The sequence below is a fragment of the Podarcis gaigeae genome, assembly GCF_964106915.1.
Source record: "Podarcis gaigeae genome assembly, chromosome: 10".
Taxonomy (NCBI): domain Eukaryota; kingdom Metazoa; phylum Chordata; class Lepidosauria; order Squamata; family Lacertidae; genus Podarcis; species Podarcis gaigeae.
In genome coordinates this window covers 4,840,803-4,860,670 of record NC_139686.1, presented here as the reverse complement: position 1 = coordinate 4,860,670, position 19,868 = coordinate 4,840,803, and the positions used below count along the sequence as shown (strand labels likewise).

The following is a 19,868-nucleotide window of genomic DNA, read 5'->3' as shown; positions in this document are numbered from 1 at the left end:
ATGGAGTTTGTTTCAATCTTTTTCAACTAGCCTAACGTCTTATCACTTAAAATTATGGTTGCCATTTTTATGTAGAAAAGCGATTGCCAGTAAATCATCAGTGAATGTCTGGAGCATAGCTACTCTGACCTTGGTGGATTTTATGTGACTTTCCCAAACTGTCGTCGGTTGCATTTTTGTTCTAAAAATATGAAAAGCACACAGCAGAAAGCGGTGAAATTATGTGGTCCATTCTGTCAGACACTGAACATTTAAGGCAAAACTTCATGCAACTTTCAAAAGAAACCAGATTTACTATGTAAACCACTTTGAGTCTCTGTTAGGGGGGAAAGGTGGGATACAAAAAATAATAAATGAATAAAATAAAAGTAAATTTACCTGGGCAACGGCCAAAATGGCAACGGTGAGGACGAAGGGAATGGACCAGGTAATCAGGTGGAAGTAGGAGGTTTTCCCCACCAGCGGCTGGTAGGTGGTACCCAGCGCCTTGAAGGATGTGTGCCAGGCATAGGTGAGCATGACGAACCAGATTACACCCGACATCAAGGAATAGTAGACGATGACGAAGATAATCACGCAGGAAAGGGTCTCGTTGGAGCTGCGGGTAAAGGGCATTTTCTTTAAAAAATGTTTAAATATTCTTTCCCCCAAAAGCCTGAATCCTTCCTGCTAGGAATTATGGGTAATTAAATTCCCAAAAAAGTCCAGGAGAGTTTTTATGTACGCCACAGGTGCCGCTGGAATTTTAACTGCAAAATTTTGGAAGGGAGAGGCTATCCCGTCCAAATCAGACTGGCGAAATAAATTAAGAGAGTATGCTGAACTGACGAGACTATCAGCAAGGCTATGAGATGTTACAGGTGAGAAATTGATCAGGGAGTGTAAAACCAGGATCGTTTTACAAAATTTAAAGTAAGTTAAACGACAGGGAGAAAATAAAGTTAAGCGCGTATTCAAGGGATTTATTTTGAGAACAGAATGGTGTACAAAGCAAGTCTCAATTAAGGAAGTACGCTATTTTCCGCTCCATAAGACGCACTTTTTTCTTCCTAAAAAGTAAGGGGCAATGTCTGTGCGTCTTACGGAGCGAATGCGTGGTCCCTGGAGCCAAATTGCCCAGGGGCAAAAAGCAGATCGTGCTTTTTTCTTTTTTTTTTGAAAGAGGGAAGGGGGTGTTGAAAGAAAGCCGCTGATCGGCAAGCGATCGGGAGGAAGATAAGGGACGCTAGCAATAAAGGGAGGGGAGAGGTAAAGACAGCAAACTTGCAAGGAGAGGAGACAGGAAGACTAAAGCAATAAGGAGAAAAATTAGAAGAAAAGGAGGAGCAAAAAAACTGCTCCAGCTAAGGAAAAGACACTAAGGCAAACAAGAGGGAAGGGATCTGAAGAAGTGTGCATGCACACGAAAGCTCATACCAAGAACTAACATAGTTGGTCTTTAAGGTGCTACTGGAAGAATTTTTTTTTTTTGACTATGGCAGACCAACACGGCTACCTATCTGTAAGAGGGAAGGGAGTGTTGAAAGGAAACAGCTGATTGACAAGCGATCAGGAGGGAGATAAGGGACTCTAGCGATAAAGGAGGCTGCCTGGGAGAGGGGAGGTAAAAGCACATGGATCCTCAGGATTTCTGCATTGGGTCACCCCAAATTCACCATCAGATCACATAGCCTGCACCAAAAAAATCACGCATCCACTGTTGCGTGGATGGCGCAAAAACGTGGTTACAAAGCACGGATCCACATGGATCCTCAGATAATGATTGTTTATTTTTAAACAGGTTGCAGGATTCCCCCAAAAATAGACCAGCCGAGGCAATTATATTTCACCCAGCAGAGCTTTACTTTGCGGCAAATGAACATAACGGTCACAAATCCAATACGTTCAGGATTGGCACTGTATGTAAGAAATCCATAAATAAAAAGTCCAGATGCAGCAGACGTAACTTACAATAACTTCTAATAAAACTCTAAATAAATTAAAAAATTTAAAAAATGTCCAGAAAGCACCTTAGAGACCAACTAAGTTTGTTCTGGGTATAAGCTTTTGTGTGCATGGACACTTATTCAGCTTCTTACAAATATAATAAGACTAAACCTTTACACTAAGCCTACTATATACAGAACACCACACCAGAAGGAAAAGAGATAGAAAGAGAAAGTGAAACCCAGGTTCCTTCGGACCCTCCTTTTATAGTCAGTATGACCTAGACCAGGGATCAGGAACCTTTTTCAGCAGGGGGCCGGTCCGCTGTCCCTCAGACCTTGTGGAGGGCCGGACTATATTTTGAAAAAATAATAATGAACAAATTCCTATGCCCCACAAATAACCCAGAGGTGCATTTTAAATAAAAGGACACATGCCATTCATGTAAAAACACACTGATTCCTGGTCTGCCTGCAGGCCAGATTAATAATAATAATAATAATAATAATAATAATAATAATAATAAAATATTTAAATTTATACCCCGCCCTTCCCGGTTCAGAAAATTGGGCTCAGGGCGGCTAACAAAAAATTTAAAACATTTAATTGATGCAACAAAAAGCAGCATAAAATACAGTATAAAATGTGAATAACAATAAATTCAGAATTCAAAAATCAATTTAGGGGGGGAAATCCATCCAATAAACATTTAGAAGGCGATTGGGCCGCATCCGGCCCCCAGGCCTTAGGTTGCCTACCCCTGACCTAGACAGAAAGAGATAACAGAACCAGTTTAAGCCAGCTGTACTCAGCTTCTCCAGCATCCTAAAAAGCAGAGACATCACCTTGCCAACAAAGGTCTGTATAGTTCAAGCTCTGGTTTCCCCAGTAGTAATGTATGGAAGTGAGAGCTGGACCATAAATAAGGCTGATCGCCGAAGAATGGATGCTTTTGAATTCTGGTGCCAGAGGAGACTCTTGAGAGTCCCATGGACTGCAAGAAGATCAAACCTCTCCATTCTGAAGGAAATCAGCCCTGAGTGCTCACTGGAAGGACAGATCCTGAAGCTGAGGCTCCAAGATTTTGGCCACCTCATGAGAAGAGAAGACTCCCTGGAAAAGACCCTGATGTTGGGAAAGATGGAGGGCACAAGGAGAAGGGGACGACGGAGGACGAGATGGTGGGACAGTGTTCTCGAAGCTACCAGCATGAGTTTGACCAAACTGCGGGAGGTAGTGGAAGACAGGAGGGCCTGGCGTGCTCTGGTCCAGGGGGTCACGAAGAGGTGGACACGACTAAACAACAACACTCAGCTTCTCAGAAGGAATAACCCAAACACCACAAACCTTCTGCCTGTTTCTTTCACGCAGAAAAGCTTCCAGAACCCTCTCGAATTAGTTAGAAGAGGAAAGATCTCTTAACACATCAGATCAAGACTTTCTGTACTGAAAGATGCAAACTGGCACTTACGTGGGTTCCCCCAATCGCATGGTCCCGTCGGCACGGCACACGATTTCACTGCGGGCTCCGTCCATGAACTGCGCCAGCCAGCCGATGCTCCCCATGAAGAAGCAGGCGTTGACGTAGAAGAGGATGACCGCCGGGTACCGGTTCGAATTCTTCCAGTCAGCGAGGAAAGTGGCCTGCGGACAGCAGGGAGTTCAATCCTGATCAGTCTGCCTGCACACATCTGCTCCCCGCTGGAGACGGGATCACCCAGCCAATGTAGAATCCATTTTATGATCTACACAGGCTCCCAGTACATTTCTGGGCACAATTCAAAGTATCGGCGCTGACCTTGAAAGTTTGCCTAGGCAAACTTGGCCCTCCAGAAGTTTTGGGACTACAACTCCCATCATCCCTAGCTAACAGGGATGATGGGAATTGTAGTCCCAAAACGCCAGGTGGGCTGAGCTTGCCTACGCCTGCCCTAAGCTGCCACATTTACCTGAAAGAGCATCTCCACCACCATCGTTCAGCCCGGACATGGAGGTCCAGCTCCGAGGGCAAACACCTAGCTTGCAAGGTGTTAAGGGCTTTACAGGTTGATGTCAGGACCTTAAAAGGAGCTCGGTAACTTACCAAGGGCCTTCTCTGTGGTGGCACCCACCCTGCGGAACGCCCTTCCACCAGATGTCAAAGAGAAAAACAACTACCAGACTTTTAGAAGACATCTGAAGGCAGCCCTCTTTAGGGAAGCTTTTAATGTTTAATAGATTACAGCGGCACCTCGGGTTAAGTACTTAATTCGTTCCAGAGGTCCGTTCTTGACCTGAAACTGTTCTTAACCTGAAGCAAAGTTCTTAACCTGAAGCACTATTTCTGTGTTAGCGGAGTGTGTAACTTGAAGCGTATGTAACCTGAAGCGTATGTAACCCGAGGTACCACTGTATTGTATTTTAATATTCTGTTGGAAGCCGCCCAGAGTGGCTGGGGAAATCCAGCCAGATGGGCGGGGTATAAGTAATTATTATTATTATTATTATTATTATTATTGGCCAGTGCAGATCTCGCAATCATTCCTGCTACATGACAGAAGTCCCGTCAATGTTATTGCGGCTGCGTTCTGCGCAAGCCACAGTGTCTGTACCGTCTCCAAGGGCAGCCCCAGGGACAGTGCACTGCAGTAGTCTAATCCTGCTCACCAAGGTGAAGAAGGTGCAGAAAATGGTGACGGAGCTGAAGGAGGCGATGTAGACGTGCATTTCACGGTGCTCCTTCTCAGTGAAAAGGGGGTTCTGGCACTGGATGCCGCAGCCTTCGACGTCCTCATACCAACTCTTGGGGTTGTCCGTCCGGACCAGGGGGGCCTCACACTGCCCTGAGCTGTTGAATTTGATGTTCTGGACCTCATTCTGTGCAGTGGAAACGGAAATGGGATTAACTGTGGACTACAATTTTGTGGTACAAAAGTGGTATTACCTGTAAGGTTATATCATATTACATAATCTGGAATTAGGAAATGTGGAGTGATGGGAACATACAGTCATATGTGGTGGGACTGTCCGTTAGTTAATGAATTCTGGAAACAGACTGGTATAGAAATATCGGGAAATGTGGGTAGGAAGGTGGAAATATCTAAATTAATGGTTCTTATTAGCCTGAGTAGCACCGAGTTAGAAACAAAAGAGGAATGTAAATGAGTAAAATTGATGGTAATTGCAGCCAGACAGATTATAGCGAGCAATTGGGGAAATGCAAAAGAGCTAGGGGTGAACCAATGGAGGGAAAAATTGAAAAATATTATAATCTTAGAATATCTAACTGTGAAGATAGATAAAATGAAAGGGTTTAAGGTCAGTGAGAAGGAGAATTGATTTGAGAAAATATTGAATTATTTCGGCAGGTTTGAACAACTTGGGGGAATTAAAACGTTGAAAGTTAAACAAACCTTGTGGAGGGAGGAGTGTTAAGGCATATAGAGTTGTACATATGGTTGATTTGATTGATTTCCCCCCCCCCAATGTATCAGCTGCTTGGGGGGGGGTTTCACTGTTTTCAATGTTTGAGTTTTGGTTGTTGGTAAAAATAAAATTTTTAAAACAAAATAAAACAAAACTGTGGACTACGGCAGAGGTTTTTAAACTGTGGCGGCCCAGGAATCTCCATGTGGTTGCAATCGCCAGTAGCAAAACTCTGACCTCAATCACCCCAGATGTTCTGGAGCACATTTTCCACTGAGAAATGAATGGGCTTCCCGACTCCCCTCACACTGCAGAACAGGGGCTTTCCGTCTCAGCTGATCTCCCTATTAGGATATAGTTCCATTCCACCTTAAAAGGGTACAGGCAGGACTGTGTGTGTCACATGCCTGTTTACTTCCAGCACTTGCTGGGAACTTCCGCTTGTATATATCTTTTGGGTTACTGCTGTTTTGCTGGAGAAGGGAAGCAGACATGTTTTCCTCTGTTCCCCAACCTGGCCACAGTGATCTATGCAACGGTCACCTCCAGGCTTGACTACTGTAATTCGCTCTACGCGGGGCTGCCCTTGAAGCTGTCCCAAAAACTCCAGCGGGTGCAGAATGCTGCAGCGAGGCTCCTCACGGGGTCCCTGCCATGGGAGCATATTCACCCAGTGCTTTTCAAGCTGCACTGGCTCCCGGTGGAGTACAGGGTCAGATTTAAGGTGCTGGTTTTGACTTTTAACGCCCTTCATGGCCTAAGACCCTCGTACCTACGGGACCGCCTCTCCTGGTATGCCCCACGGAGGACCTTAAGGTCCATATATAGCAACACCCTAGAGGTCCTGGGCCCTAAGGAAGTCAGATTAGCCTCAACCAGAGCCAGGGCCTTTTCAACACTGGCCCCGACTTGGTGGAACACTCTGTCTCATGAGACCAGGGCCCTGCGGGATCTGATCTCTTTCCGCAGGGCCTGTAAGACAGAGTTGTTCCGCCTGGCCTTTGGCTTAGAATCAGTTTGATTCCCTTCCCCTCTTTCTTCTTCCTTTCTCCTCCTTTGAAGAGATTGCTCCCTAATTGTTTTAATGTTGGATCTTAATCTTTTAAATGGTATTTTAATCAACATGGTTTTATTATTGGTTGTTAGCTGCCCTGAGCCCGGTCTTGGCTGGGAAGGGTGGGGTATAAATAAAAATTATTATTATTATTATTATTATAGGCTCGTGTCGTTGTTTGATGCTGTTCCAAGGCAGACTGGCTGCCGGCCGGTGGCTAAAGCCAGCTGGGGGCTTTGCTTGATGCCCCCGTCTTCCTGGCACTATCCCAACTCCTCCCCCCACTGCAGCTCCCCCTACAGGACGTCCCGGTGCCAGCCCCCACCGCCCCCTGCTCTCGTACCGGACAGCCTTCAGGAAAGCGGTCCGTGGTGCACTTGAGGAAGTCCGGCCAGCCTCGTTCTCGTTCCACGATGGTGCAAGGTCCCCGGGTGGCTTGGCAGAGGGTCTGGCTGGGCAGCTCAACTTGGCCATCCTCACACTTGGGCATGTATACGGCGCAGAGGAGGGGCTGGATCACGTCCCAGCAGCGGGGGGCATTTCGTAAACCTTGAAATAAAAAGAGAGAGAGACAGGAGTCAATGATCCCTCGACATCTGTTATTGGCAATCCCTGTCCCCTTAACAAATATATAAAAGCTTCTTTCTCCAGAGCCCATGGGGGCCTGGAACCTGCTATACAGTGCTACCTCTAGATGCGAACAGGATCCGTTCCAGAGCCCCGTTCGCATCTAGCAGCAAACATAACCCATGTCTGCGCGTCTGCGCGTGTCATGTTTCGGCGCTTCTGCGCATGAGCGTGACATCATTTTGAGCATCTGCGCATGTGCAAGTGGCAAAACCTGGATGTAACGCACTCCGTTACTTCCGGGCTGCTGAGGAGCACAACTCGAACGCGCTCATCCCGAAGCACATTCAACCCATGGTATGACTGTAATAATAACAGTAATAATAATAATAATAATAATAATAATAATAATAATAATAATAATAATAATTTATTTATACCCAGCCACTCTGGGTGGCTTTCAACAGATTAAAATACAATACAGTGGTACCTTGGGTTACATACACTTCAGGTTACATACGCTTCAGGTTACAGACTCCGCTGACCCAGAAATAGTGCTTCAGGTTAAGAACTTTGCTTCAGGATGAGAACAGAAATCATGCTGCAGCGGTGGCACAGCAGCAGAAGGCCCCATTAGCTAAAGTGGTGCTTCAGGTTCAGAACAGTTTCAGGTTAAGAACGGACCTCCGGAATGAATTAAGTACTTAATCCGAGGTACCACTGTAATCTATTAAACATTAAAAGCTTCCCTGAAGAGGGCTGCCTTCAGATGTCTTCTAAAAGTCAGGTAATTTTTCTTCTCTTTGACATCTGGTGGGAGGACGTTCCACAGGGCGGGTGCCACCACCGAGAAGGCTCTCTGCCTGGTTCCCTGTAACTTGCTAAAATGCACGTGCTTTAAAAGTTATAAAAGTAACAGAGTTGGCAAGCTAGCTGACCGGCTACTCAAAACACGGTGAGCATTTGAACACAGAAAAGTTGCAGGCCCGCCGATGGCCAAGATCCAAGGTAGCTGAGGCTGTGAGCTGTTGGGCAAGAGTGTAACTTAAGAGGCACCTCAGTCCAAGAAGGATATTGACAAAGTGGGAGGTATGCAGAGGAGGGCGACCCAGATGTTCAAGGGTCTGGAAACCAAGTCTGATGAGGAACAGTTGAAGGAGTGGGGTAAATTTAGCCTGGAAAAGAGGAGACCGGGAGGAGATACTTTAGCCATCTTCCAGTATCTTAAGGGCTGTCCCTTGGAAGATGGAGCAAGCTAGTTTTCTCCTGCTCCAGAGAGTAGGACCAATGGCTTCAAGTTACGAGAAAGGAGCTGTTCAACAGTGGAATGGATGATAATAATAACAACAATGATAATTTATTATTTATACCCCGCCCATCATAAGGGAGCTGTTCCTGGAGGAAGAACTGTGAGGGGAGAGATTCCATCAGGCAAGGCCTCCTTGCTCTACCCTCTGTTTCTCAATGTGTATTACTGTATTTTTCGCTCTATAGGATGCACTATTTCCCCTCCAAAAATGAAGGGGAAATGTGTGTGTGTCCTATGGGGCGAATGCAGGCTTTCGCTGAAGCCTGGAGAGAGGGGTTGGTGCGCACCGATGCCTCTAGCTCTCCAGGCTTCAGGAAGCTCTCCGCAAGCCTTGCGCGCCCGGAGGGAGGTCCCGCTGGGCGCGCGAGTCTGGGGCGGCAGCCTGCTGCCCGAAGCACGGGGAGCCCTCCGGAGGGCTCGCCGTGCTTCGGGTGGGTGTCCGCAAGCCTCTGGAGGGCGCCCCGTGCTTCGGGCAGGTGTGCGCAAGGCTTGGGGCTGCAGCTGCGGCTGGGGGGGGGAATAATATTTTTTTATTCATCCCCCCCCAAAAAAAAACCCCCGAGGTGCGTCCTATGGGCCGGTGCGCCCTATAGGACGAAAAATATGGTATATTGTTTTATGTACTGTGGCTTGCCGTTGTTTTATTGATTATAGTTTATATATTATTGTAACTGTTGAGTGGATTTCTGTTTAACTTTTATATGTTGATATTATTATTTTATGCTATTCTAATAATTGTTGAATGTTGCTTTTTGATGGAGGTTGCCTATTTTAAAGTTATGTTTTATTATCACATTTTTGTATTGCATTAGATTGTTGTAAGATGTACATTTTTTGTTTCTTCAGCTTCAACCGCCTTGAGTATTATAAGATAGAAAGGCGGTATACAAATTAAAAATGATGATAATGATGATGATGGGTTTCCCAAGCCACTCTGGGTGGCTTCCAACAGAATATTAAAATACAATAATCTATTAAACATTAAACATGACCTCGGAAGGTGGTAATCTTCCCTTCACAGGAAGTTTTCAAACACTGGAAGTTTTCAAACACAGGGGTCATGACCAGTATAACAGCTGCCCAAGTACTTGCAGAGGGAGAGACAGAAGATTTATCTGTGTGGGAAATTATTGACTTATTTTGTGCCCCTTCTATGACCGGATCCTTTTTCTAGCTCTTGAGAAAAAAGATCAATAGAAGCTGAAAACAAACAGCAAAACGCAAGCCATTTGCAGAGATCCTCCGCGTAAGAGGAAACAGCTTAAGTGTTTATTGAAACTTTTGCTATACATGCCCTTTCAAAAGTCATTTGGAGAGACTTTGGATGTTCCCTGTTCTGTTCCATAAATACTACAGTTGAACCATCATTTCAAGGCCTATTTTGAAGCAGGAATGTTCAAAGCATCTCACTTTGAGGTGTCTAAGGGCAGAAACTGAACACAGCTGATCTGTTTGTGCCAGGAGCTGAGCCTGTGAAGAGACATTACTACATCCACAAGTTGTGTCTGGGACTTTTTGACTCCTAGGAGGAGGGACTGGTATATTTTGGAAGGAGGGGAAAGGGCCTGGAATTATGCAAATATGTCTGGGAAACAGAAGTCTTGAAATTGAAGGGAAACCAAAGCCTAGGTCCAGTATATCTGAAGGAGCGTCTCCACCCCCATCGTTCTACCCAGACATTTGAGGTCCAGCGCCGAGGGCCTTCTGGCGGTTCCCTCATTGCGAGAAGCCAAGTTACAGGGAACCAGGCAGAGGGCCTTCTTGGTGGTGGCGCCCGCCCTGTGGAACGCCCTCCCACCAGATGTCAAAGAGAAAAATAACTACCAGACTTTTAGAAGACATCTGAAGGCAGCCCTGCTTAGGGAAGTTTTTAATGTTTGATGTATTACAGTATTTTAATATTTTTTTGGAAGCTGCCTAGAGTGGCTGGGGAAGCCCAGCCAGATGGGCGGCGTATGTATAAATAAATAAATAAATAAATAAATAAATAAATAAATAAATAAATAAATAAATTATAGTTCTGCATGCAGCCAGAATTTATTTTTTTTAATTCACAGGTACAGTGGACACTCGGGTTATGAGCATGATCCGTGCAGGATGCACGTTCACAACCTGCAGCATCCGCAACCCGTATCTGTGCAAACGCGGGTTGCGATTCGGTGCTTCTATGCATGCGCAAAGCGCAATTTAGCACTTCTGCGCATGTGCCCCAGCCGAAACCCGGAAGTAACCCGTTCCGGTACTTCCGGGTTTCGGCAGTCCACAACCCGAAAAAATGCAGCCTGAAGCGGCTGTAACCCGAGGTCTGACTGTACAGGATGTAAGGAACCAGGCTTGGCACGCAAAAAGGAAATAGAGATTGCAGACAACTGCACACAAGGCTGGTGTGCTTTTAGGCTGCATTAACAAAAGCCTCATTTCCAAGCAGCAGTTTGACTTGTATTCCACACTGGAATCCAGCTGCTCCTTCTTATGTAATCCCCGTGCGCAGTCCTGGATGCTGAACATTTGAGAAGGATGTCGACAAATCAGAGAGGCTCCAAACTACTTTTGCAAAAGAAGCTGCACAACTTTGCTGTTGTTGTTTAGTCGTTTAGTCGCGTCCGCCTCTTCGTGACCCCCTGGACCAGAGCACGCCTGGCACTTCTGTCTTCCAGTGCCTCCCGCAGTTTGGTCAGACTCATGTTGGTCTCTTCAAGAACACTGTCCAACCATCTCGTCCCCTGTCGTCCCCTTCGCCTTGTGCCCTCCATCTTTCCCAACATCAGGGTCTTTTCCAGGGAGTCTTCTCCTCTCATGAGGTGGCCAAAGTATTGGAGCCTCAGCTTCAGGATCTGTCCTTCCAGTGAGCACTCAGGGCTGATTTCCTTCAGAATGGAGAGGTTTGATCTTCTTGCAGTCCATGGGACTCTCCAGAGTCTCCTCCAGCACCAGAATTCAAAAGCATCCATTCTTCAGCGATCAGCCTTCTTGATGGTCCAGCTCTCACTTCCATACATCACTACTGGGAAAACCATAAGTTTTACTAGACGGACCTTTGTTGGCAAGGTGATGTGCTGATCCTCAAAAAACTGGGGCTTTTCCCCTTTGCAAAAGAAGCTGCACAACTGTGAGCTGATCCTGAAAAAACCAGGTTGCTTCCTTCCTTGCTCCGTGATTCTCATTCCCTCTTCTCTCTCTCTTTCTCTCTCTCTCCCAAAACCTATCCTGCGATCCATGTGTTGGACACGCCTGCTCTAGGTACAATAGACCCTCGGGTTACGTTACTCTTACGTTACATATTCTTCCGGGTTTCGCTGCTCACACATGTACAGAAGCAACACCTCTAGATACAAGAGTTTTTTCCCAGGGTGTGCATGAACCCCCGGAATGAATTAAATTCGTATCCAGAGGGTCCACTGTATTTTGGACGCCAACTCATAAGAATGTAAGAGCCTCCTAGATCGGGCCAATGGCCCATCTAGTCCAGCCGCTCAGAGGCCTGTAGGAAAACGACATCAGGATTCAAACACAAGACCACTCTCCTCTCCTGGGGTTTCCAGAAACTGGCATTCAGAAGCACTGCTGCCTCTGACCATGGAGGCAGAGCGCAGCCGTTATGGTTAGTGCTCATCGATAGCCCTCTCCTCTATGCATGTGTTGAGTTCCATAGTTTGACCATGCGCCATTTGAAGAAGGACTTTCTTTTTATCCATCGTGAATCTTCCAATGTTTAGCTTTCCATGGGTTCTAGCGCAGGGAGAGAGGCTGAGTACCTTTTCTCAAGGGTCATTCAACCGCTTCAATAGATGTTATGTTGTTGTATTTTTGTAGGTATTTCTTGAACATATCCTATTTTTGCGTGAATGATTGTTTTGTATTTCCCCTTAATCTTTAAAAGGTAAAGGGACCCCTGACCATTAGGTCCAGTCGTGACCCACTCTGGGGTTGCAGCGCTCATCTCACTTTACTGGCCGAGGGAGCCGGCGTACAGCTTCCGGGTCATGTGGCCAGCATGACTAAGCCGCTTCTGGCGAACCAGAGCAGCGCACAGAAACACCATTTACCTTCCCACCGGAGTGGTACCTATTTATCTACTTGCACTTTGACCTGCTTTCGAACTGCTAGGTTGGCAGGAGCAGGGACCGAGCAACAGGAGCTCACCCCGTTGCGGGGATTCAAACCGCCGACCTTCTGATCGGCAAGTACTAGGCTCTGTGGTTTAGCCCACAGCGCCACCCGCATCAGGTGTATTTAATTTACCCTTGTGTAAATTAAATACAGAGCAATATGTGTGCCCTACAAATCCCTGCACAGGCCTGAATCACCCCTTGCAGACCCTACTATGCGTGGGGCCTTGGGACATGCACTCTGCACATGCTCGGAGGCCCTCTTGCTGCTTGGGAAAGCAAGATTTATTTACCTCCATCTCCTGCATGGGTACCTGCTCCCCAGACTCTGCCTCTCCTTCCACGCCCCCCACCCCTTCCCAGCACCCACAGAGTGCTCTTTCTTGCCACCTGTCCTGCATAATGCAGGATTGTCCCGTATTCCAATGTCCACGGCTACGTCCTGCATTGACACAGTTTTGCCCTTTATTTCCGAGCACAATTCAAAGTGTTGGTGCTGACCTTTAAAGCCCTAAACGGCCCTGTATCCCTGAAGGAGCGTCTCCACCCCCATCGTTCAGCCACTGAGGTCCAGCTCTGAGGGTCTTCTGGCAGTTCCCTCACTGCGAGAAGCAAAGCTACAGGGAACCAGGCAGAGGGCCTTCTCGGTGGTGGCACCCGCCCTGTGGAACGCCCTCCCACCAGATGTCAAACAGAAAAACAACTACCTGACATTCAGAAGACATCTGAAGGCAGCCCTGTTCAGGGAAGTTTTTAATGTGTGACATCTTAGTGTATTTTTGGTCTTTGTTGGAAGCTGCCCGGAGTGGCTGGGGAAACCCAGTCAGATGGGCGGGGTACAAATACTAAATTATTATTATAAACAATTATTATTCTTTCAGGTGCCCTCCACCTTCCTCCCTGACAAGTTAGGGACCCTCCAAATGCATGTGCTTAAACGATGTGTGGAAGGTCTTCCATAGAGGTCTTCCAGCTATGGGTTGCCAAACACAGGCAGATGTACCAATTCATGTGTGTGTGGCCGATTCCAGAGGGGCCACCTGGGCAGGCTGCAAAAGATCGCAATGCATTGCTCTGAAGTCACTACAACACCAGATTTTGGGGGGTGAGGGAATCGTCCTCCAACCGCCCCGTCCTGTATTTTGCCAGAACCAAGGTGGCAACCCTACATCCCGGCGTCTTGAGTGCCAATTCCCTGGGGCCCTGGGTGCAAGAGCATGCACAAAATCCCCCATGGTACCTCACAGCTTAGAACCCTTACCTACGGCTCCGCCTCTCCCAGTCTGCCCCACGGAGGACCTTAAGGTCCATAAATAGCAACACCCTGGAGGTCCTGAGCCCTAAGGAAGTCAGATTAGCCTCAATCAGAGACAGGGCCTTTTCAGCACTGGCCCCGACTTGGTGGAACGCTCTGCCTCATGAGACCAGGGCCCTGCAGGATCTGATTTCTTTCTGCAGGGCCTGTAAGACAGAGTTGTTCCCCCTGGCCTTTGGCTTGGAGCCAATTTGATTCCCTCCCCCTCTTTCTTTCTCCTTTCGCCTCCTGTGATGAGGCTACATTTCAATAGTTTAATGTTGTATTTTAATCTTGTTTTTAAGTTGTATTCATTCAGCTTGTTTTTATTATTGCTTGTTAGCCGCCCTGAGCCTGGCCTTGGCTGGGGAGGGCGGGGTATAAATTAAAATTAGGATGATGATGATGGAGGGCCAGGCACCCACACATTTCGGCACGCTGCATGGCACCCACAGTCGCGGGGCTCCCCCACCCCCGTCCAGCAGCCCCCTTACCGGACCACAGGAGCAGCTTGTCGTGCGCCTCCTCCTGCGAGCTGGAGTCCCCGGCCAGGAGGGTGGAAGTGGCGGCGTAGGGCAGCGGCGAGCCCAGGCACACGCTTTGCTGGAGCGCCTCGCATTGCGCCGCGCGCTTGCACCGCTCCTCGCCCCGGCCCGACGGCGCCGCCGCCGCGCTCCCGTTGAGCCTCGAGGCCGCCGCCGCCGCCCCGCCGTCCGGGGCGCCCAGCCCCACGCCCAGCAGCCCCCAAAGCAGCCACCGGACCAGCCCTAAACGGGCCATCGGGGCGCCCGCGCCGCCTGCGCCTCTTCGGGTTTCCCCGGCCGTGCGCCTAGGGCGCACCGGGCTCCGCGCGCAAGGCGCCTCGTCCCGGGAGTCGCGGGCCGGGCAGCAGCGGCGTCGCCTCGGCCTGGGCCTGGGCCCCACCGAAGGCCATGATCCAGAGAGCCGCCCCCTCGGCCGAGGCAGCCCCCGGGATGCTTTTTCCGTCCCCCAAAAAAGTCAGGAAGGAGCGGGAGGGGAAAAAAACTTGGCGCGGACTTTGGCCAAAAGTTCCCAAGTAGAAGAAAAGCGTTGCAAAGTTTTGGCCGCCTCTTGCGGCAGTTCCTCCCGCCGCCGCCGCCGCCGCCCGCTCCTCCTGCTCCTCCTCCTCGGGCTTCTTTGTTGCTTTTGCTCTTTTCTCAAGAATGCGGGGCCGGGGGAGGGAGCCCAAAAGAGGGAGAGGAGCCCGGGCTCGCCGCCTCCCCCTTCTGCCTCCGCGATGGAAGCGCAGCGGGGGAAGGAGACGCCGAGAGAAAGCGAGCGAGCGAAGAAGACCGAGGAGAGGGAGAGGGAGGGAGAGAGATCAGACCCCCCCACAAAAAAACTTGGGGAGCCCAGAGACAAAAAACCAGGGAGTCCCGTGGGTGACTCGCTCCCCCTCCCCCCAAAACACAGGAAAACCCAAAACTTTCCGCCTCCTACTGACGCGCCCTGGGAGGAAAAAAAAGTTACGTGTCCATCGGTCACTGTCTAGCGTGACCGAGCGACGGATCTGGGGGGAGGGCAGCGCAGATTTTAAGGAGCAAGGCTGGGTTATCCGAGGCAGCCGGTGCCAACCGGGTGCCTTCTAAAAGTTATGGATTACAGCCAGTGCCGGATTTACGTATAAACTCAACAAGATATAGTTTAGGGCCCCACTCTCTTGGGGGGCCCCAAAAAAATTAAAGGGGAAAAAATTGGATGTACATTTCCAAAATAGAAGATGAAAAACCAATAAAATAAAAGCTACGTACAGCAACAGTATTTTGTGTTGTGCAGGCTGCTATGATGTAAGGAATGGCCCCCGCCTGCTCGCCTGCTCCCTAAAATATCCCTGGTTTGCTCCTTTTTATATATAGGGTGCCTACATTCTGCATGGACTGATTGCATGTACAAAATGTGCAAATGGCTTTAGATGCCTATTAGGTCTATAAATTACCATATAGCATCTATTTGACACAAAAAACAGTGACAATTTCTTGTTGACAAAGGACAGCTGGACATATAAAGGGCCCCATTACCTTCAGTAGCTGAGGGCCTCATCAAACCAAAATCCGGCCCTGACTACAGCCCCCCATGAGCCAATGGAATAGAAATAAAATTAATTGATATTATTATTCGTTCAGTTTTTTTAAAAAACACCAAATAAAACCCACAACAAACAGTGGGTTGCTGCACCCAGAGTTAAGTCATCCTAAGAGGAGACCCATTGAAATTAGTGAATGTGGACCACTTAGGTCTGTTGATTTCATTTTTTTTTTATAATATTTTTTATTAGTTTTATAAAATACAGAAAAAAGAATAGAGAACGTATTATAAAAGTAAAAAAGAAAGGTTACAAATTTTTCTTACTCTTTTTTCCAAATCTATTGGACTTCCCCACGTCCTCCCAGCCCTGCATTCTCTGTGATACATAACGTCTGCAATTTGTTAACTTATTTCAATACTTATTGTATCTTCCTTTTTATCATGTTACCCAATTTCAAATGTATTATAACCCAAATCATGTACATTTTCATTTTAACACAATAAAGTTGTTTCATTATTCTATCTCTGACTCCTTGTACCTTAATTTCCATTTCTTTAATTTAACATTACTGAAGCTAGGATTTCCTAAAAGGTGCGTTTTTTAACATTCATACAACTTATAATGTTTTTCCAAATAGTCTTTAAATTTTCTCCAATCCTCCTCGAATGTTTCTTCTCCCAAGTCTCGGATTCTGCCAGTCATTTCGGCCAGTTCCATATAGTCCATCAACTGCGTGTGCCATTCCTCCAGTGTGGGTAAATCTTGTGTCTTCCAATATTTTGCAATCAGAATCCTTGCTGCTGTAGTAGCATACATAAAAAAGGTTCTGTCCTTCTTAAACACTCTCCGGTCCACCATGCCCAGAAGGAAGGCCTCTGGTTTCTTAGGTAAGGTAAATCTCAGTACCTTTTTTAGTTCATTATGAATCATTTCCCAGAAGGCCTTCACTTTCGGGCAGGTCCACCAGAGGTGAAAGAATGTCCCTTCCGCCTCTTTACATTTCCAGCATTTATTATCAGACAGGTGATATATCTTAGCAAGCTTGACTGGGGTCATGTACCACCGGTATATCATTTTCATAATGTTTTCCTTCAAGGCACTACATGCCGTAAATTTCATTCCAGTGTTCCATAACCTTTCCCAGTCTTCAAACATAATGTTATGCCCCAAGTCCTGCGCCCACTTTATCATGGCGGATTTGACTGTCTCATCCTGAGTATTCCATTTAAGCAGCAGGTTATACATTCTCGAAAGTAGTTTACTTTTTGGTTCTAACAATTCTGTCTCTAGTTTTGATTTTTCCACCTGGAATCCAACCTTCTTATCTACTTTAAAGACCTCTTGAATTTGTGCATAGTGCAACCAATCTCGCACCTTGTTTTTTAGTTTTTCCAAGCTCTGCAACCTCCAATTGTCTCCAATCTTTTCAATAATTTCCCCATATTTAGGCCAATTGGCTTCCATATTAGGTCTCTTACGTGCCTTGGCCTCCACCGGTGAGAGCCACCTCGGAGTCTTGCTCTCCAATAAGTCTTTATATTTTGTCCAGACCATTAAAATTGCTCTCCTGACAACGTGGTTTTTGAACAATTTGTGCACTTTAACCTTGTCATACCACAAATATGCATGCCACCCAAAGGCATTGTCAAACGCTTCCAGATCTAGGACATCAGTGTTTTCCAGTAAAATCCAATCTTTCAACCAGCAGAAGGCTGCAGCTTCGTAATATAACCTCAAGTCTGGCAGGGCAAATCCCCCTCTTTCTTTCGCATCAGTTAGTATCTTAAACTTTATTCGGGGCTTTTTGCCCTGCCAAACAAACTTAGAAATATCCCTCTGCCACTTTCCAAAGCATTCCACCTTGTCCACGACCTGTAGGGTCTGAAACAAAAATAGCATTTTTGGCAATACATTCATCTTTATAGCTGCTATTCGGCCCAACAAGGAAAGTTTCAGTCTTGACCATGTTTCCAAATCTCTTTTGATTTCTAACCAACATTTCTCGTAGTTGTCCTTGAACAGATTCAAATTTTTGGAGGTCAGATACACCCCTAGGTATTTTACTTTTTTAACCACATTTAATTCTGTTTCTTTCACAAACTCATCTGTTTCTGTACTTGTCAAATTTTTTGCTATAACCTTAGTTTTTTGCTTGTTCAGCTTAAATCCCGCCACCCGACCAAAGTCCGAAATTAATTCTAACACTCTTTTAGTACTAGAGACAGGCTCCTGCAATGTTAATACCAGGTCATCTGCAAATGCTTTCAATTTATATTGTTTCACTCCGACCTCAATTCCCTGTACCAACCGGTCCTTTCTAATCATGTTCAATAGCACCTCCAGAACTGAAATAAACAATAGGGGGGATAGGGGGCACCCCTGCTGTGTCCCTTTTTCAATTTTAAACTCCTCTGTCACCACATTGTTTACTATCAATTTCGCTTTTTGTTCTGAATATATTGCTTCTATTCCATTTTCAAACCCCCGCCCCACTCCCATCCCTTCCAAGTTTTTCTTCATAAACATCCAGGAAATATTGTCAAAGGCTTTCTCCGCATCAATAAAAATTAACACCGCTCTAGTGTTTAGTTTTGTTTGTAAAAGTTCCAAAATGTCGATAATGTTTCTTGTGTTGCCAAACAAATGCCTACCAGGGAGAAAGCCAGCCTGGTCTTTATGGATCACTTCATTAAGCACTTTTTTAAACCTACTTGCCAAAATGTCTGCAAAAATTTTGTAATCCACATTTAGGAGTGAGATGGGGCGGTAGTTCTTCAGCTGAGTCTTTTCAGTTTCTAGTTTGGGTATCAATGTGATGAAGGCTTCTTTCCACGTTTCCGGTGCCTTCCTCCCCTCCATAATCTGGTTACAAACCTCCAACAAAGGTTGTATCAAATAGTCCTTCAAAACCTTATAGTATTTGGAGGTAAGTCCGTCGGGGCCTGGAGATTTGCCTAATTGGAGGTTCTGAATGGCGCTTTCAATTTCTTGCTGTGTGATATTACAATTCAGGGTTGTTCTCATTTCCTGAGGTATTTTCTGTAATCCGTTGGTTTTAAGAAATTGGTCCACCTCCGAATCTTTCTGTGGCCCTTGTGAATAAAGTTATTTGAAATATCTCTGGAAGCACTTTCTAATTTCCTCGGGTTTCTGAACCATTCTCCCTTCAATCTCTAGATTTGTAACAGTATTAAGTTTTTGTCTCTTTTTCAACTGCCATGCTAGCAGTTTCCCACACTTATTTGCTGATTCAAAGGATCTTTGTTTCATTTGTTTAATTTTCCATTCCACCTCTTGATTTATCAGTTTCAAATATTGTGCTTGGAAAAATTTCACTTCTCTCAGCACCTCCTTCGACTTAGGCCTGGATCTTAGTTTTTTCTCTCCATCTCTTATTTTTTCCAATATCTTCTCCTTCTTTTCATTCCAGAATTTTTTCTTGATCGTATTTTGTTGTATTAGAAACCCTCTCATGACTGCTTTACTTGCGTCCCAGATTATTCTTTTTTCCACAGTGGTATTTAAATTTATCTCAAAATAGTCCTTTAAAGTTTTTTGGGCCTTCTTAACAATCTTCTCGTCCCTTAATAAGGTGTCATTCATTTTCCATCTAAAGGATCCGGTTGTATTTAGTCTCAATTCCATTTTCAAAGCATTATGGTCGGAGCAGGTTTTTGGGCAGATTTCCACCTTTCTAGTCTTGGGTGCCAGTCCTCTAGTTATCCATATTTGGTCGATTCGTGTCCATGTCAGATGAGCTTCAGAAAAGAAAGTCCCTTCTTTTCCTAGGGGGTTCTTAACCCTCCATATGTCAATTAAGTCCACATTGTCAGTCATTTCAAAAAAAGTTTTAGGTAGTCTGCCATCTTTCGTTATGTTAGCACTTTGCGACTTATCCATATTTACAGACACAACCCCATTCATGTCACCCATCATAATGATGTTGTTATAGTCTAAGTAATCCAGCATAATCTCATGCAGCTTCCTGAAAAATTCCGATTTTCCTTCATTGGGGCGTATATTCCTAATATCAGAAATTTTTCTCCTTGTGTCTGAATTTCAATCGCCAAAATTCTGCCGTGTTCATCTTTAAATAAGAATTTCGGTGACAGGCTCTCCTTTGCATATATCACCACTCCTCTTTTCTTCACTTTGTC

General features: G+C 46.2%; 1 protein-coding gene across 2 annotated transcripts in view; it reads right to left on the bottom strand.

Annotated features, from left to right (window-relative positions):
* Nucleotides 1-14,963, bottom strand: part of SMO (smoothened, frizzled class receptor) — a 34,348-nt gene extending 19,385 nt beyond the window's left edge. For both annotated transcript variants that reach the window (XM_083700162.1, XM_083700163.1), the window contains exons 1-5: nt 14,159-14,963; nt 6,729-6,934; nt 4,573-4,782; nt 3,398-3,570; nt 379-598 (exon numbers count right to left, since the gene is read on the bottom strand). In XM_083700162.1, coding sequence (XP_083556288.1) covers nt 379-598; nt 3,398-3,570; nt 4,573-4,782; nt 6,729-6,934; nt 14,159-14,444 — 1,095 coding nt within the window. In that variant the 5' untranslated portion in view covers nt 14,445-14,963. The remainder of the gene's footprint in view (nt 1-378; nt 599-3,397; nt 3,571-4,572; nt 4,783-6,728; nt 6,935-14,158) is intronic.
* Between the last annotated feature and the right edge of the window lie 4,905 nt (nt 14,964-19,868).